Here is a 20,132-nt window from a genome sequence, read left to right on the forward strand (position 1 = left end):
TAGTCAAATTTCACATCAAAATGACATAAATTAACAATCTCAGCTTTGTATTTAGACTGTGAAATCATCAACATTTTTAACATGGATTTTAAAATTCAGACATTACTGAAATACTTCCTCAAATTGGGGCTCTTAAGAGACCTATAAATTATTCTTGCATAGAAGAGAAGTCACCTGAGAATAACCTAAATGAAGTTAACATAGATTTTAAAAATTATTCTTGCAGAAGAACAGGGAGTGGTGGGAATAGATGAGCAGATGGGAAAGAGAGAAGAGGAAAGTGAAGAAAAAGCTAATTAGGTAATTGAGGCTAAGAGGCTATTAGAGCTGACCCAGTGGTCTACTAGTTGTGCAGTCCAGGGACTTGAATTTGGGATTGAGGTTGATCCCTTGTTCCCAGGACAACACATGCTCCAAACATTGCAAGTACTCAATTTTATAACCTGTATGATCCGATAAATATATGTTTTCCTGTAAACATAATCTGGAGGGATTATATGTCAGATTATAGTGGAGGGAAGAAAGAATGATGGAATAAAATGCTGAGTTTGGACATGAAAAGACAAAAATAGTATGCTGATGGGTGATGATCATTTAGTAAAAATGCTATTCTTGTCTTCTTTCAGTCTCCTAACCTATCTTCATTGACATGCTTTTTTTTTTTTTTTTTTTTGTATGGTTATTTGTCCCTGATGTTGGTATATTCAAACTGTCTTCTGAAGTTGTCAGTAGACTTCTTATTTTATGGCCAGAGTCTGGTGTAGGTCATAGCTAGGACAAGCATTGCCATGTGGTTTTCAGGTTTATATGCTGAGGTGGAGCATTTCTTGTCCTCACCTTTTCTAGTACAACATTATTTATGCTGACTTAATTCTTTTAAATCTCTCCACTCGGACAGTATTTGTGGATATTCTGTTTTGAGTTGCTTCTGAAAGACTGATTTTTCTTTTCCACATGTTCCAAACTCTTTAATGGCAGTGATGCAACATTCTGAAATGGTTCTCCCCCCAGCTTCTTTCATTACCTTCTCCAGTACTACCGATCAAAAATTCTCAATTTTTTCCAATTTAAATCCTTTAATTTATTTAGCTTAACCCTGTGTTTCTTTCCCAGCAGCTGAATTTGGGGACAGAAATGCTGGCCCCTGCTGGCTCCTGTCTCCTTGTCTTGCTTTTATGACCTCTTCAAAAGATTGCAGTGCATGTATGGCTGATTCCACCGTGTTCCTTTCTTATTTGAGTATTTGTGTGAAAAGTCGTCTTTTCTCCCTCTCTTTCTTCTTTCCTTTATAAGTACTGCATAGAGATACTGCTATTGAAGCAATACGCCTGTGGTCAGTAGGCAAATCATATTTCAACAGCAGAAAAAATCAACACTATTCATTATCCCTGTGGTTTAAAACAGAGTTTCTGTACTATAATTATAGTATTAGAACTACTGGTTTGGAGGAAATTCACTGCAGTATGAGCTTTAGCCACTGGACAGAATACACAAAAGGTGGAGGAGGGAGTATAGTTTTGGCTATAATGTAGGCAGGAGGGAGAAAAGAAGGTAAATCTGCTGCTTGTCCACTGGAAACCTCATTTGTACCAGCTTCTGGCAAAAGGTTTTGGAATTCACTGACAACTGATAGCTTCCCTAAGACATATTATAGTGTTTATGGCAAAAGAGGACACTGTGCCAAGTCTGAACCTCAGTAAGCATGCTTATATTTAGGGTATACAGACTATTACCTCACACAAAACTATGTTAAGGTTTGGAGAACTTGAAACAACACTTCTCTTCATCAGTGTTGCCCTGTCTTACATGAAGATGTTTAAAAGAGTCATTCAGTCATTTTTTAAAAGAATTATTTCAGATCATAATTTAGTTAGGTCATAATTTAACAGCTGTCACATTTATAATGTTATGCTTATTTTTGTGAGTCAAAGGGTGATGATTTCATTTTTGGCAGAATCCAGGAACAGGATTTAAGCATTGCTTTATATCTCATGATGGTGATCTGCTAGTAGGGACTCACTTCCTGACCATTCTACACTGCTTCATTATTCTTCCCACAAAGTACACCCTTTCCTCAGCCTTTTCTTGCCACTCTTTTGAATAATGACTTCTACTGATATTCCGTGGTTTTATGTAGAGTAGTTTCATTATGGTTTTTTTACTAGTATTATCATAGGATCTGCAAGACTGGCCCATGGACAAGCACTATGTTTCTGGGAGATATTCTGCAAACACAAAACAAAGGACATTTCCTATTGCTATATTCCATTTATTGTTTCTCCTCACCACTGAATTTTACTTAAAACTGCACTGTGTTGAAGATACAGTTTTGTTTAAAAACAAACAAAACATAAAAACAAACAAAAAAAACATTCTTAGCAAGTTCTCCCAAATGTATCCAAGTGTGTAAGAAATACGGGGAATTATTCTCACAACATTTGCTCACATAAATCTGTTTCTCAGCTTGAGCTTTCAAGCTCTAAAACATATATTTTCTACAAACATTTAAAATGCTGATATTCTTTCCCCTACCCTTCAAATTAAATGTGCCTTATTATCGTGCTCACTTATTTAAGAAAAAAGGACAGTTAAAACTCAGTGTTTTCCCTTTGAAGTTGTAAAGAATACAGAAAGCTTACAAGCAATATTTGTGTAATTCATTATTATTTGAATTACGAAGCAGTCTTTATAGGGGTCACTTAATTATTTCAATTAACATTAACCCTTGAAAGCTGTGTTCTTAATGTCCAGATTCTCTCAGTGTTGTGAAAATCATCGATTTGCAAAAAAAAAAAAAAAAAAACTTTTTTTTTTTTTTAATGTTTAATAAGAAGAAACCAGCTATCTGTATAGGTGAAAAACCTTGAGTTTCACAGTAGGCTGTGCAAGATGATAAAAATATTCAGAGAACATTCTAATAAATATTAGCAAGAATAAAAGCAGGACTTACTCTGCGGTGTCTAAAACTGAGTTAGTTGTGCCAAAACCCATTCAGCTCTCCGCAAAAAATATTTAACACCACATGACATATTCACTGTCACTCCATGCTCTGTGAATCAAACATAAAATTCTGTGCAAGAAAAAAGGGTATAAACTTATTTTGTCATAAGTAAGCTAGGAATTTTGAAGATGGTCATCTCCACTTGTCAACAAGAATAAGCAAGAAGAAAGATAACATCTTAGACTAACAGAGAAATGAGTCAGTAAGGCCTTCAATTTGAAAGGGCTGCCTCCCAGAAGAGGAGTTTGCAGTGCATGATTAACTTCCTTATATTTTCTCCAGAGTTTGTTGGATTTTTTGCAGTTATAAATAGGGACATCTAGCTTTAAGAATAAAATCTGAACACTTGGAAGGAACAGCTATATCTAGTATTTTGGGTAGAGTCAATAAATACCTTAAGGTTATTTTCAAAATCAGAATTACATTTTGCGCTTCAGATCTCTTTAAAATTTAGATATAATTTCCTTTGAGGTAGTGACTTAGTCGCACCCTTATGAATAATATAAGAAAGCCTGGGAATTAGTAAAAACTGTGGAGTTATATCCCTACACCTGCAAACTGATGACAATTGAAAATGATCACCACAGTGTGTCACCACAGCTAGCACTACGTTTCAGTCAGATCCACTTGAGCATTTCTCTGCAAGTCCGATCACTTAATTTTTCTTTTGGCCATTGATCTTTTACAGCACCTGCAGCTTTTTGTTTTTCCTCCAAAGATCATCATTTTAATTTGAAGTCTACTGACTGTGATATGTCTAACCCAATCCTGCAGAGGCAAGGAACTGAATAATTACTTCATGAGTGCCATACCAAGAGCGGTCCAAAGACTGTTTAGGCTGCTCATTAAAGTCATTGAGAATTTGGCTGGGCAAGAGCTCTCTGCTTTAGTCATGCAATAGGGGAAAAAAGGCCCTCTAAAAATTGTTATTTTCTAATTAGTTGTGTTGTGATATCACACAAAGGCTCTAGTCTTTGATTAACACCCCTATGTGTTTAAAACCTCGAAAAGTACTGACACCCACTCACATCACTCCCCAGTTTCTTCCTTTTGAAAACTGGGAGTTCAAGCAGTAGAAAGAAACAACAACAAAGGACATAAATTTTAGGTTTAAGCTCAAAGATGTGCTAATCTAGAGATAAAATGAAAATTATTTTCAAAATTGAAGTATAGTTAGGATAAACTTTTCAAAAGTCACTTATGTGTAATGCACCTTACTGCCTATTGTAGTAGCAAAGGGTAAAATCCTGGGACCTCTGAAGTTATCAGGCTTTTGACTCTGACTGAGGGCTCCAAATTTTCCAATAAACTAAAAAATGATCTTATTACACTCTACCAAAAGAGAGTAAATGTCCTGACTGCAGACAGCAATGAAGCAAGCATATAGAAAGAAAGAAGTGTGTGCACACTAAAAGTACCAAATATGCTAGGTTGAGAGTGTATGCTTGTCAGATACTCAAGAGAAGAGAAGACACTCAAACCCACTGGGTCAAGTTTTGACTGGCACTGGACTATGAGAGTCAAAAATAGAGGGAAAATTTCCATTCTGTGCTTCCTTCTTCTTTCTCTTGTATTTATTTATTTATTTATTTATTTTTGACAGAAATAATTTTGTATTTAAGACCAAACAGCCTGAATTTGTTTCAAAAGGAAGTAAAATACTAAGCTTCATTTTTGCAAATATATTTCTAAAAACAGAGTGGAAATTAGTGGCCTGCATGTTGTGCTCTGTGGCTTTACTTAAGAATCAGGCTGGTTCTCCTTTAAATAACTGCTCAGAAGCAAGGAAATTCAGGCAGTTGTGTATCAATTAACAGGGTGCAATTCTTAGTGTGAGCTGCCTGGAAATGCAAAATGACAAATCTGAGTATTAAGCTTTCTGCCACAGTTTTTCTTTCTTACCTCTAACTACAAATCAGCTTCATTGTGACTTACACTGTAAGAAGTTGGTGCATTTCTGCAGATCCATGATAAGATATTTTTCTCTGGTAAGAAATGCAGTTAAACTCCACAGTCTGAATCTGTCCCTGCCAGGCCCAGATGCATTAGTATTCTACTGGCAGCTGCCTGTAGGTAGGAATATTGTTTTTGTCCATAACCAGAGGGAACAATCAGACTAAGCCGTTCCCCGGCTATAAACCAGCCAAAGTAATTGGGTTTAATTTTAATTTTTGTAATAGCTTTAAATTAATAGGAGCAGCTGCTGCCACAGTGTGTGGGTGTCCTTTTCCAGAAGGCATAGAACAAAAAAGGGAAAGAGTAAACAATAGTGCGTCTAGGACACAAAGGTTAATTCAAGAACTGAGCAATGTCTTTTCGTTATCAAAAACTCAGTTGGTGATATCTAGCACTATGTCTCATTTTTTTCTTTTTCTTCCTCTTTTTTTTTTTTTTTTTTTTTTTCTTCTTTAATTCCCAGATAAGATCTCAATCTGATTAGGCTTCTCTGTGTAAAGATGTGTTGTTGGTATCTAAACACTAACTCTCTTTCTCTATATGACTCACAAATAGATTAGCAGTGACAAAGTGCTAGGAGAGATAAAAATAGATTCACAGTGACAGGAGTACTATTATAATTATTTTTGGAAGATATGGTTTGAATTAAGAGTTAGGGCACTTTCTGCCCTGAGAGGGTGAATTTAAGCCTAGGAACTGAGGATGGTTTCTGCTGTTGTGTCAGACACCAGATAGTGAAATGTCAATACCAGATGTCCTAGACATCAAGATTAGCCATAATAGCCAAATGCAGCCATAAAGTGATGTGTCAAAGTGGATAATAAAACAGATGCTTAGCTTTTATAATGAAGGGGAGAGGGAACAAAATATCAAAAGTGCCTTTAATACATTAACAAAGTTGTCTTCAACTTGCTTAAAAGTAGAAAGTTATTGAACCAAGGAGAACTATGTGTCATTTAAACATTAACTATCAGCAAATGAATTTCAATTAACATTAGGCTTTCTAAAATCTTGACTTTCCTCCTATTGGTCTAATTTTACATGAAATTTTTATTTCATAAAGTGAGGCTTGTCCTTTATTACTTCTCCCATGCTAATTTGGAAACAAATAAAGTTCAACAACTCAGCAACATACTGTTTAAACTTGCATTACAGTTTGAGGATTGGGAGCTGGAATACATTTACCCACTGCCATATCATCTGCTTGATTTGAGATTAAATGAGGGATGTCCTATAGCACTCCAGAGTAAGGGTGAACGATAGAAATATGTTAAGATACTGGAGAAACCTATTAGGTTAGGGTACTGCATGCGGACGGTTGGTGGCATTTTTTCCATACTACAGCTACTTTAAAAAAAATAAATGTAAAGAACTATTTTATTTTATCCTTGATATTTGTGGCTTAAAATTCATTTTCAGATATTAATGATAAGCAAGTGTCTTATTTAACCAAAAAATGCTGAAGCAAATTATTGAAACTCTGAAAGTTCAAGAACCAGGGCAATAAAAGGGGCAAATAAATTCTTATTTCAAGTCTAATTAACTGCATCACTGGCTCTTTATTGTACTTTTTCAAGAACATCTCAATTCCTTTCTGTTTCTCTTTGTAGCTTCTGAGTCTTGCTGATCAGACTCCTTAACTGCTGCTAATTGGCAAACATGTACTTCTGCATAATGAGAGGGTTTTGTCCTCTATTTCATATTAGCAATGAAAGGCTAAAACTGATGCTCTGCAGTAGACCAGTTTCTCGGAACTATTACAAAGAGGCACATTACTACTGCTATGTCTGTAAATCTTATTATGTTTTCCCTCACCAAGATGCTAGTTCAGCTGAGATCTGCTCCAATCATTAGATGAGACCTGTTTATAATGTTGTGTAATTGAATCAGTTAGAGTCTGCAGGACCATAGTGTTTTGTTGCCAAACAGGACTGGTAAGTTAGTTACATCAAATTACAAGTACATGGCATGACTAGAGAATCTCCTGTCTAAATAAAGCTAGAAAATCCATCTATGAAATGGCAAAGGGGCACAGACAGAAACATTGAACACCTCTGGTCCATAGAATGTTTGTATCTCTGAAATATTACTCATTTCTGTTTAGAAATAAAAGAATGGCTGAAGTTGGGTGGAAGATATCAGGCTGAGATTTTTTATTTCTTAAATAAATACCATCTTAATAACAATAACATAAATGTCTCTGCTGTAATTATTTACCATCATGTATATTCATTTTTATCATGTCAGCACTATATGCCAGAACTCTTGAGGAGGGCAGCAATTCAATTTGGAACGGGACCAGATAACCTTTTCTCCTTCACTTTCTAATTCAGGACCAGGTTATTTTCTGTACCCAAAGATTTTTCATTGTTTTCCCTTAACAATTTATCTATTCCTCTATTCATTGGATACATCCTGTATTGATATTTATCCATGTTATTGATATTGATCCATGTGTTGATACATCCTGACTAATAAGGGTAACAAAGATATCCTGAAGTTTTTTAACAGTTGTGTCAATGTTGCCTTGTACTGACATTCCTTCACAAATTATGCCTTGTCTGTGCACTGACTGATGAGTCAGTCCCGTATCAAAGGATGTAGCCACACTCCAACCAGAGGTTTGGCTGAAGCCTGTAAGCTATGAGGCTGCAGCAGCTTGATAGCAAAAGAGATGGTATTTTAACTGCCTGTGCATCCAGCTTGCAGCTTGGGAGTGGGTTTCTGTGGCTGTGTGAAGCTCTCCCCTGCTATGGTGACCCTGCAAGCTCAGGCACTTGGAGAGAGAACTCTAGCACAGTAGCAGAGCTCAGCATGGGCCGCAGTATGGAAGTCCTCTCCATAAGTGCTCTGAAACCCAGTCTCTGGAATCTGCTCACAAGCTCCTGCACTGCTCAAGTTAATTCATTTTGTTTACTTGAGAGGAAATAAAAACCCCACATAGCTTTTTAATTCAGATTTCTTATGAATGTGTGTATGTATGTCAATGTATATATGTTGCTTTTGTTTTTTAGGCAAAGAATACCCTCTAAAAATGTGTATTACTATCACTGCCCGGACCACAGGAAGAACTATGTCATGTCATTTGCATTTTGCTTTGACCGTGAGGATGACACTTATCAGTTTGCTTACTGCTACCCCTACACCTATACTCGCCTTCAGCACTATCTTGACAACCTACAAAGGAGGAACATGGACTACTTTTGCAGAGAACTGCTAGGACTCAGTGTGGTAAGTAATAGGCATGTTCGCCAACTAGAAGGCTTCATTATGAATGTCTACCCTTAAATGCTTACAGAGTATAATTCATCATCCCTGCTAAGGTAAATGCTCACAAACATTTGTTTTTACTGCTATCAATGACACATGAAGTAGCTTACATGGTGAAATAAAGACAAATGCTAATTTAATTTCACATAAAATATTTCCTTTGCGATATGTAAGACAGTGCTACAATTCCCATGTAGGATCAATACACCTCTGAAAACATTAAAGGAAGAAACTGAAACAGCTTTATTGAAGAAATGTGATTTTTATAATATTTCCATTTGTCTTTATCAAAGAGCTTTTCTCTTCGGAAAGAAATAAGTATCTTTGGAACCACAATATAGCTTTTTCTAGTAAAATAATGCAAAAACATTTTAAAAACAACTTATTTACTCTTAAGAATTTCTGCTTTACTGGTTTTAATTAAGAGAAGTTTAGTGATCTCAATATAGAACCTAATGGGCACGTGAAAGTGATGTGATAATTTTGGTACAGGAAGGAGGGTTAATGGTCAGGTTGAACTTGTGCTCGCTTTGCTGTAACCTTTCTCTGAAATGTTTCCCGTCCTGAGGATTTGGAAATCATGACTCAGCCACTCCCATACCAACTCAGAAATCATCAGAGAAAACAAAATTTCAGCAATATTTTTCTTATTCCTCTTTTGCTTTCTCAGACTTTGTAATGTACTTGTTCCACAGTTTTAATCTCTTCTCTGAGATTTGATTTGGTCTAAACTTGTACCGTGTGTGTGTGTGTGTCTGTCAGAAAAAGAAAAGATGCAATTCTTATGAAGGTTGCTAGTCTGAGCAGCCAGGGCTTTGAATAGAATCTCAGTATATATTGTGAAAATCAGAATAAAATCATATGAATACTGGAATAAATAATAGGCTTCTACCATTAGAACAGGTCATTGTGTTTCCTTTGGTGGCATAAAACTTTTAGGAAAAAATCAATTTATAGTGAAGAGTAAAACCGAATTAACAAAAGAAAGCATGTTCTTAACCCTTTTGTCAGTTAAGTACAATTCTTTTTCTAAAAATGACTATTAAATATCCCTGAACTGACATTAATTATTAATCATTCCAATTAGGGGAACAAAAAAAAAAAAAAAGAAAGAAAAGTAAAATCTTCAGAGGGTATGAGGAAGGAGCATTTTAATGTGTGTAGGGTTTTAATTATTAATCTTAGAGGACAGAGCTATCATTAATTCTATGACAAAACTGAATTTGTTTCCTTTCACTCTGAAAACAGTGTATAAACAGTCACATTTGCATATTCATCAAAACCAGATCTGATTGATTAAAACACTGAGATGGAAGGATATGTCTTTTATCTGCATTTTGACAGACAGTGCTATAGTCTTAAATCTTGTTAACATTGTGTTACCAGTAGTTGCTAAATATTATTTTTCATATTTCAACAAACTAAACAAACAGATGCCGTTCAAAATGTGGCAGGAAATGTGCTGTGTATAAGTCCTGATTTTATATCTATATGTACACACACAGTATGTTTTGCAGAAATTGATATAGTAACATTTTGCAGCTCACCATGCTGATATGTATAAAAAGCTTCTGAATCAGGCTTGCACTGTAATCTTTGTAAGTAACATTACAATCTCAGAGCATTTCTGGCTTTTCTCCACACACAACTGTCCTAGAACAGCTTGGTAATTTAATGTCTTTGCTGAGCTTGAATAGACAATTTCCATAAGTTCTCTGCGAGTTAAATATTTTAACATAGAGCTTTGTTGCTATCATACATCTTTAAATGGTGAAAAACAGGATCCTTCAGTCTTCACTGCACAGTGCTTCATCAAAGCAGAAGCTGGCTGTACTTTAGAGAATTGCGTGCCATATAGCATAGATTTAGAGCTAAGAAAGGGAGCTCCATCCCTGCTCTGGCCCCTTATGTAAGATAAGAGGAATGAGATTGGCATAAAGAGGCCCTTAAAAGCTCTATTCCCGGTGAAGGGACGATACCCCTGGTAGTACATGGAGAAAACAAACTTAAAGATGCCTTCTGAGGACAGACTCTGAAGTCCTCATGCCAGGTGTAGGGCTCAATCAGGGTTAGCGTGCTGGGAAAAGGCTGTGGCATATCTGCCAAGCTGCCATGTAGCCACCAATATCCTTTGTTTCATTCCAGGGGGATTTTATAGCTCCCTGCAGCAGTTTAAGATTGTGAGGATGGAGAATGATTTGAAACAATTTCAGTTCTGGATTATGAAATTTTGAACTGTGCCTCTTAGAGACAACAGAATCTTGCCACTGATCTTTGTGGTTATTTTTTTCTTTGCAGTGGAACAGTAAAATGTGAGTCACAAGAAACCATGCTTAGATGATTGCTCCTGAAGGCTTTCTGAGTGCACATTTTCCTGCATGTAATGTTTTCAAGGCAATCTAATTTCTAATCTAATTTCATATTTTCTCTAAAGAAAGTACTATGCCTCCATTAACTCCTTAAATGCTTTCACTAATTCTATGAAAATTGAAAGTGAAATATCAGTATGGGACATGTAATTGTCATTAGGATGCAGAATGGCAAAGTGGTTCAGAGCCAAATGGCAAAGATTCCCATTGCCAGTGTGAATGGATAACTTAGCTGTTCTATTTCTGACCTTTTAACGCTTAAACTCTTTACTTCAGAGAGCTATCCCACATTCTAGATGTGCCAAATGATCTTGAAATTAGTCTCTCCTGCAAGCCAGCTATGATGGCCATCCAGGTGTCATTTAAACTGCTGTATTCATTCTGCCATTGTTGGCCTTAGGTAACTTCAGACTTGGTGAGGATTGTCTAAAGAGATCATAAGTTTTAAATCTGTGAGCATTTTTTAAAATAGTGCAATTAGTTTTTTGCATATTACAGATGTGTCTGTCATCTTGGCAGATATTAGGTGATGCTATACAGCATAATATATTGAAAAATACTTCTTATATGTCTGTGAATATATAAGCAGAGGCTCCTTTTATGATAATTATACAATCTTATTTGCAGTAATAGTATGTGCATCATTATAAACTATACTGCAGAGTTGGCAAAATTTTTGTGTCATCATTTGAAGATGGTGGTTTAAATTAGTTGTGTATATTTGAAGTATGTAGACAATAGATGAGACCTGTACCTCTACCAGCATTTCACTATTACACATACTGAATTAAATGAGATTTGGAGAGCCTTACTTAGCTCCTACAAATTGCCACTTGCTTGGCAATATTTTTATTGCTCTCTCTAAAAACAGACAAAATTGGAGACAGATACTTCCTTTCACCCCATTAGGCAATGGTGCCACCAAATTATGCTTGAGGAGTATTGCAACTGTACATATAAACCACAAGCCTCAAAGGGACTTCCACAGTGCACAGAGACTAGAATATGGAATCCTGTTAAATTAAATATTAAACATACATATTTTAAAACAAGTAGGCAATATGTCTAATGTAGAGCTCTGTAAGTGAGCCAATCTCTAAAGTCAGACATGAGATACTGAGTGAAACAGATTGGAACACAAGGTGCTTCATTCTGACTCCCCACCACCTCAGTGAATGCTTTTAATTTACATAAGTTGCTCCTAATTTATGCTGGTATCAGAGAGATCAGAATCAGGCCCTAAGACTGTGAAACTGCACACCAGATGTCATATTGCTGGTTCATTGATCAAATATCCCTTATTTGCTGTCTAAATGACTTGGTACCCCAGTTAAAACAGCTAATCCGTTCTACTGATATCTACTGGTCCATTTTTAACTGCTCAGTTATGACTATTTTAAAGCATGAAGCAAAGAAAATAGACAATTTTTCTAAGGTTAAATTTCCCATTTTTGTGTTCAGTGTTAGGTTATGTAATAACTGTTCTATAAAAGAAAAGTAGACTCTTCATCTCAAAAAAGAAAAAAAAAAAAAAAAAAAAGGAAGGTACAGGCTTCAGTGTGTTGTATCAAGCCTTGGAAATCATGTTGGTATCAGATTCTGTACTTTCCAATGGATCTGAATGCAAATAGGTTGAAATGTCATCTAAATGTAATTTGTGGCAATTTACTCAGCCTGAAAAAGGCCACAGAAATAATGATAAAAAGAAGTAAACTGAACTTCTCATTTCTCTAAAATGCAAAAGTGCATCTACACATACATTCAGGGCACGTTCTTTCTATTCAGTGGTATATCTATTTACTTATATAGTGCTGCTGTTTCCATATGATTCATAATATGGATGTTATCCCAAAACTATAAACGAGATTTTAAGTATTTCTGCAAACATTTTCTTAGCGGGTTTGGATATCAGTAGAAGCAGAGTTGGACCTAAAAATAATACCACCAAAATCTCTGTCTGAAATAAAACATGATTTATAGTATATAATACCATAGCACATGCTAACAGCAAAATTATATAAATAACATGAAAAATAGCAGGGAACTATTCTGTATCATCAGTTCTAAGGCAAATTTCTTTGTTAGAATTTAAAGGAAGTTCTGAAAGATAAACTGGCTTGTGGAAATCACAGAGAAGGAAAGACAGGCAAAACTGTTGCTATTGCAAGTTGCCATCTGTCTTTAGAATATATACAACTGCTCATGGTAAAAACAAGAAATGCTTTGGTTTAAGTTGGCAGCAAAATATAGTTTTAGAAAAAAACAAATGAAATAAAATCAACCTGTACAGTTAATATTGTGCAAGGTTAATGCATGTATAAGCTGGTTCTCTCTTAAATTCCAGAAAAAGCACTGCTTCCTATAGAAAAATCATTTCCAGAAGGATCCACATATATTGCTGTTTATCTAATGCTAAGTAATAAATCTTAAAATCATAGAATATCCTCAGCTGAAAGGGACCCATGCCAGTCACAGAGTCCAACTCCTGGCTCCACACAGGACCATCCCAAAACGAAGCCATCCATCTGAGAGCAGAGTATGAAGTGTATGAAGAACATACAGATATTTTGAAGATATGTGGCCCTAGAAACCATCAATCTCCCTGGATTATATTCATTCTTTCACTCCCATTAAGAGAAATTTGTTTTCCTTTTGTAGCACAGCATTAGGCAATAATTACCATGTAGACTTTGATACTGAATGTACTTACATGTAGGGGAAATCGTGCTACATGGAGCTATTAGATACATTTGCCCAGTAGCACTTTACTGCATTGACTCTGCTGGGATTTTGACTGTGTTTGAGTTGGCTTCTATTTAGATCTCCAGAGTAGTGACAGTGTAATTCATCTGTGAGACCAGAGTTCTATTTTAATGTGTTCTTTAACTGTAGACCCAGAAGATTTTTAGCCTGGCCTTCTTTACCTGTAGGGGTGAGATCTCGGGATTGAAGGCTTATCTAACAATGTTAAAGTATGCTCAGGCAAGAGGATTTGTATTTATGCCTTTTAATTTAAACAAAGAAAGAAAGAATTATTTATTGATTTAGTTTTATACTTCCTATATAATGTAAATATAATGTATTAAAATCTCTAAATACCTTAGGCAAAATCTTATTCACATAATTTGTGTAAACTGTACATTGTTCTGATGCAGAAAAATATTTAAACAGAGAAATAAATCTAAGCCTGTTAAATAGTCCTGGTGAAGTAATTAGCACAGTTCATGGGATCAATTTAAATGTGTGTAAAAGTACCTTTGGATCCAAGGTCAGAACAATCAACACTTTGCAAGATCAAGTGCCCTAATGTTTTGCCATTTTCTTGCACTAACACTATAACAACTTGAATAAAGCAAAGAAAAACAAAAATACAAATCTTACACTTTAAATCCAGGTTTCTGGCCAAACATACTTCTTATGAAATAAAAAAGAATAATGACGTTTTCAGTCTCTTATGAATGAAAATGGGTCTGCTTATTGGTTGATTTATATTTCAGTTATTTTTAGGTGTGTGTTTCAGTAACCTCACAGGGTCTTGCTTATCTAACATGTCACCTTTATGTACAATGCACTGAGGCTGAGAGCTAAGTAAGAGATCTGGTGGTAGGATATGGAAAAAATTATTTTTACCTGTCATTGGTAGACAATGGACTTGGCCAGTGGCTTCATTCACTCCCTGCAGTGTAGCCATAAAGTAGATTTACAGTGAGGTACATGTCATTTGAAATAATATGACATGTTATTATATGACAATATTATAAAATTCCCACTGAACAAGATTTGTAAGACTTTTATCCAAGATGGTGAGGTACTTACAGGTTTACAGGTAGTTACTCCCCCTTTAAAAATAATGTAAAAAATAAAACATTTAATAATCAACTAAAAAAAATATTTGTCACAGTCAGGATTTTAGTGTTTTGCAGAACTTTTTCCACACTCTCTTGAAATTCATCTTTCCTCTTGTAAGGGTATATAATAGAAAATTATATATATATATTAAAACAAAACAATACAAAACAAAACAACAACAAAAAAACTTGATTTAAGAAAGCATTTGTCTACTACTACATTTTTGGATGTTTCATTACTTGACCACATTTTGTTGGAGAGAAGATGGTTCAGGTAATGTATTCTGCAACCCTTTTTGCAGCTCTCTATAAATATGTTGAATGCCCATGTGTGAAGTGAATTCCACTACTGCTCACTAGTCTTTTTTTGTAGAGCACCTGTCAGGTGTGCACTTCAGGCCTTCTGCATAAGAGATCAATGCTAATCCTGGTGTTCTTTATCCCTGCCTTGCAGATGTTCAGTAAGACTTTATCTTGGTTGTCCTTAAGCCTTGAAGGCTGAAAGCTGTCTCTAAAAAAACCACTTCACTTTCTATGTCAGAAGGGAATCTGGGTTATAACTTTATATCACATAGGAATGAGAAAATAAAGAAATAAGAGAAGATTTTGATACAGATAACATAGACCAAAGAAAGTATAGTTCACATGGCTCAGACTGGCTAAGCGTTTCCTTACTCTTGACACTAAGCATTTGAATATGTGTACTTGGAAAGAAGAAATAAGGCTCTCCACAAACTAATATATTTATAGAAAGCACAGTTGGCTGATACTGTTTATAGCCTTGATTGCAGTGTGGGTTTAGTGGCCCTTACTTTTCTGCATTATTAGGAAACTGTTTCTGAATCAAAGAATAGTGCAAAGAATACGAACATCAAGCTATCATGTAAGGGAAGCTATTGTTATCTTTGTTTAAAGACTTCAAGTATATTCAAATTTATTTTAATTTAGAAAAATGTATTTACAAAACACATACAAAGCAACTTGCAAATAACACGAGGAGACTAGATTTTCAATGCAAAGCAGTAGGTACTTAATTAAAAGCTTTTTGTTTGTTTGCATTGTTTTTAACTTAAGAAATATAAGATGCAATTTAAAACATTTTTATTACTCCTCAAAAGAGATCTTACATAGCAACTAATGATATTGTTACATGAAAAGAACTGCATTCCTGATAAGAGTTTCTATTTCATGTTTTCAAACAGCAGCTGAGCACCATACTGTGGCAGCAGAGAACAATCTGAGAAATGAAGAAATGAACACAGATTGAAAAGGTTTTGGTTACATGACACTTTCAATTAAAAAAAAAAAAAAAAAAAAGTCACCACTAGGCCCACATTGAAAAGTTTTCACTCAGAATTCCTTAGAATTTTGGACATGCCTTTTTAGGGAAAGTTCGTTTTTTATGAAGTAACTTATCTGGTGTTATAATAAATATGTTACATGGAAGAAGACAGTGGATGTATATAATCAATTTCAGGAATTTTCATAGGTACACCTAAGAGAAAACAGTTCCAGAAATGAGATTTCTCCCACTTGTTTTAAGTTTCCCATTAGTTGCATCCAGTTTTGCAGTTATTCTTAATTAGTTAAATTTTAAGAGGAATGTTACTTTCTCAAAATCAGACCTAAAGAATGTTATATATATATATTTAGTTAGTTAGTTAGTTATTTTTCACTTAGACTTGATGCGTTAAGGTAGATTATACTAATGCATTAATATCCATCATGATATATTTCATCAGCTTCCTAGTTCATTAGTAACAGCTGCATATTGTTTTTATTATTTTTAATTATTTTCAGAATTAAAATGTTAACTAGTCTCCATATTTATGAAATCTGCAGTTTTGAAATATGGAATAGGAGAAATTCATAGGTCTATTAGAGAAAATCCAGGCTTGTTTTTAGAGCTTTTGCTATGATAGCCTCAAAAATTGTGCATAAATGTCACTGAGTTAAGGTTCATAACATTCTTCTGATGATAGTGTCATTAAGCCACTTAATAGGTAATGAGATTACTGCAGAAACTGAAATAAGATAGAATCTGTATGTGATGAAGACTGATATTCATTTTCTGAGCTTATCCATATTAAACAGAGTTTGTTTATAAGGAGTTCCCCTTCAGAATCCAGTCATTTGATTAGAACATCGTGGTCAGGACCATGGACAGTGCATCTGATTTGTCTCTTCAAGGAACTCACACTTTTTCACGTACAAATTTTTAAAAAATGATAATACAAACCTGTTCTTTCAGAAGTTTTGACAGACAAAACTAAAGGCAAACTTTTGATAGTTACACACCAAAAAGTAGTTTGATGTTTTGGAAACTAGGCTGCATTCACAACTGCTGAGGTCTTCAAAGTGTGGTCCACAGTGTTCAAAAAATAATTAAAAATGAAGACTGTAAGTTTGCACAGTTCATGCAATTCAAGACCTAAGGTCTGTTTTCCTTATTGGCCTTCTGAGAGAGAAACACGACCAGTAAGGTGTTATGTCTGATGGAAAACTTATAGGAATGTTGGAGATGACTGATTAAGGGCACTTTGTAGATTAACAGATGAAGACTAAAACAGAGGTTGATGGTACTATGCTGAGAAAAATAGGAGGCTTTTTTGCACTACAGTGAGATGCCTCAAGATTTATTTTAAACTTGGAGATTGATATTAATCCAAACTGTGAATATTTCAAAATCTGAAAGGCGACGGATAGGGCAGGAATAGTGTTACTACTCCCAACAGAGTGTTCAAAGGCATTAAATCTTCTTTGTCTACAGTGAATGGAAATGCATAATTTCCATATTGCCCTGTAGTCTAGCTTCCTCTATAAAGGTTAAGGGAAATGGTCTGTACCTTTACCATGCTCTAGTCAATCTAGTTACCAACGTAAAGTATCTTCTGCTTGAGGACCTCTTATAGGAATTAATGGTATTTTGGGGTTCCAGAGAATTTGAAAAAGCTTTATGGTTATTATTATTATTACTATTTTTTATTATTATTTTTAAATTGCAGTGGTCTCTTTATAAAGTATCCAGACAGTATATATTCTCACTCTAATAGAACAAACTGCTCAGCGTGTGAACTCAGGAAAGAACATGTGTTTCAGTGGTATACTTTTATGCAGTTGTCATCATCCTTACACAATACTGTGGCAGCACCAGATTTGCTTTCATATCCTGATGATTTTGAAATCCTTCAGAGTTTTAGAAATAAAACTGCACTTATCTACTAGATTTCATTTATAGAAATAGATAAGATTTATAACAACAAATAAAACTGCAGAGCTTCCATGGCTGTCCTCCCATAAATGAGACTTAGGTGCACTCAGACCAAATAACATTTTAGACTCATATTATGCAGACTCATGGAAAGATAAAGAAAAAGATAACATATTCCACATGGTCAAACAGAATTCTTATATGTCCATCTTGGCTGAAATTCCCATTAGCCATAGCAACCAATGAGAGAAATATGCAGCAACATATAACATCTAATTTAATGCTGACAAAGATGTGGGATGTATTGATCTGTTTGGCAGAAAACTTCATTCTTTTTCATTCCTATAATTCAGATTTTCTCATTACTGGACACAGATGGCAAAATATAATTTTATTAACTATAACCATTTGTTTTGCAGTTCATCAATTAAATTCCAAAGAGTACAGAGACTAGTTCATGCCAGCCATTAACAAAAAAAAGTTAGTATCTAGAGCTATAATACAAATGGCTATAGATGTTGCATACAGTGCTTCAAGATCATTTGTTGCTATGACAGTAATGAAGAAGAGTAGCTGGGGTCTCTGGAATCTCAGATTTTCCATGTTCCCAGAGAGTTAGAGGTAAATACAAACTCTCTTAGAGAGCTGAACTTCATTCCTTCAGAACTACAATGAATTAAATATGTGTCTGTTACACAATACAAAATATACTCTCTGTTCATTTGAAAAAAAGGAAAAAAAATAGTTTGCAAAGGTCCTGGACAGCAACAACCTCTACTCCCAACATTAATATTAAGCACCAGGTAAATGCCAAGCAAATAAACTGAAGACTTTCCAAAATCTCCAGTATCAAGCACAATTTTGGTAGAACTGAACAAGAAGCACATTTCAAAATCCTTCCCTGATCTCATGTATCTTTTTCTTCCATTTACCTGATAAGATGTGCACTTTATATTCATTTATTTATTTTTATTTTTTTCAATATCTGGTAAACGAATTAGATTTTGGAAATTATTAATTGTACCAAAATTGTACCTAAGAAGTTTCTTGACTCTTTTGATACTCCAACCAAAATTTACTCTGAAAGGAAGTTCTTTCCTGTAGCTGCTGACCACTGAGTAATTGCTCCATAATCCCTCTTCCATTCTCTCCCTAGAGAATGCCTGTTTTTTATGTCTCTCTCTATATATATATATATATTTAAAAAAAAATGCAGATAAGCTCTTTTCTTTCATACTGGCACTGGTTTACAGTGCCTGTGATAATGCCAAATCACATCAAGACATTTATGAAGATCATGGACTGGTGGTGATTAACACTGATAAACTGCTAGCTCACAAAAGGTACCTTCTTAGTTTCAGAAGTTGCTGAATTTAATTTGAAATCCAGTCCAAGTGCTAAGATGTAGCCTGTGCGCTGATAGCAGCCCAGACTATATAAGCTATTGGAAAACAATGGATGTATCTTTGATAGAATAGGGAGCCCATGTGCAAAACAGACAATACAGAGCCTTTAGCTTCTTCAAGAATTGTTATTGAAGACAAATTTGCTAGAAATAACAAAGGTATTTGGACTTTGAATGTTTCCTTTCTTTGACTCAAAAGTACCCTGTAATGATTGTAAGATGATGATCATTGCCTACTGCAAAATTTATGTGTTATGACAGTAAATCTGTAGTAAACCTCTGGAACTGATCACACATCATCATATCTCCCTAACCACACTTAACTTACCAGTGTACCACTGATGGCAGATGTATTTCAACAATGATTATGGATAGGATTCCTTACATACTATGTTCTGTTTGCCGGGCCTACCCATCTGCATCCCTGTTTGCAGCCAACAAGAATACAAAATTTTGCAGATTTTGTTCCACGGACAGTCAGAGTCAAATCTCTTTAGGAGCCACCATCACCATGTCACAGTTGGATAAACTGATTGCTGTTTACTACCGATGATGTTGAGTGCCAAAGGAGTAAAACAGTTCTTGCATAAACAGATTACGCATAGCCAAGACTTGATTTCAAATGTCCATTTTCTCTTGTTCTAACATAGGATTGGCATGAAAAAAAATAAATCTCCTGCACCTTAAAACATTACATGGATGTATCCTGATTTCATAAGCAAGTTCATTGCAAGTTTAAACATGCTACCTAACAATAAACTGGAATCTACTAGAATGGCATGAATTTCTATTAGGAAAAAAATATTGTGTGATCATTTTCAATTTTTCTATCTACTAGTCAATACTACTGTTGCTAATTTGGAAAACCTCCTTTTTTTTTGTTTTGTTTTGTTTTGTTTTTGTTTACAATTTCATATAGCATCTGAAAACACCACAGTCAAGTACAGTTTCATGATATTGCATTCAGTTTCTATAAAATCTGTCAAAGGCCTTTACAGTTTTTTTTTCACTATTATCAAATATACCTCCGTTGTTTCTTTCATTTCTCATGACACCTACATTGAAGCATTGG

The 20,132-nt window shown here is 34.9% G+C and overlaps 1 protein-coding gene across 6 annotated transcripts in view; it reads left to right on the top strand.

Annotated features, from left to right (window-relative positions):
- BEND5 (BEN domain containing 5) overlaps nucleotides 1–20,132 on the top strand; it is a 923,509-nt gene that overhangs the window by 358,938 nt on the left and 544,439 nt on the right. For all 6 annotated transcript variants that reach the window (XM_032191937.1, XM_032191939.1, XM_032191938.1 and 3 more), the window contains one exon: nucleotides 7,972–8,188. In XM_032191937.1, coding sequence (XP_032047828.1) covers nucleotides 7,972–8,188 — 217 coding nt within the window. The remainder of the gene's footprint in view (nucleotides 1–7,971; nucleotides 8,189–20,132) is intronic.

Source organism: Aythya fuligula, chromosome 8 (assembly GCF_009819795.1).
Source record: "Aythya fuligula isolate bAytFul2 chromosome 8, bAytFul2.pri, whole genome shotgun sequence".
NCBI lineage: Eukaryota > Metazoa > Chordata > Aves > Anseriformes > Anatidae > Aythya > Aythya fuligula.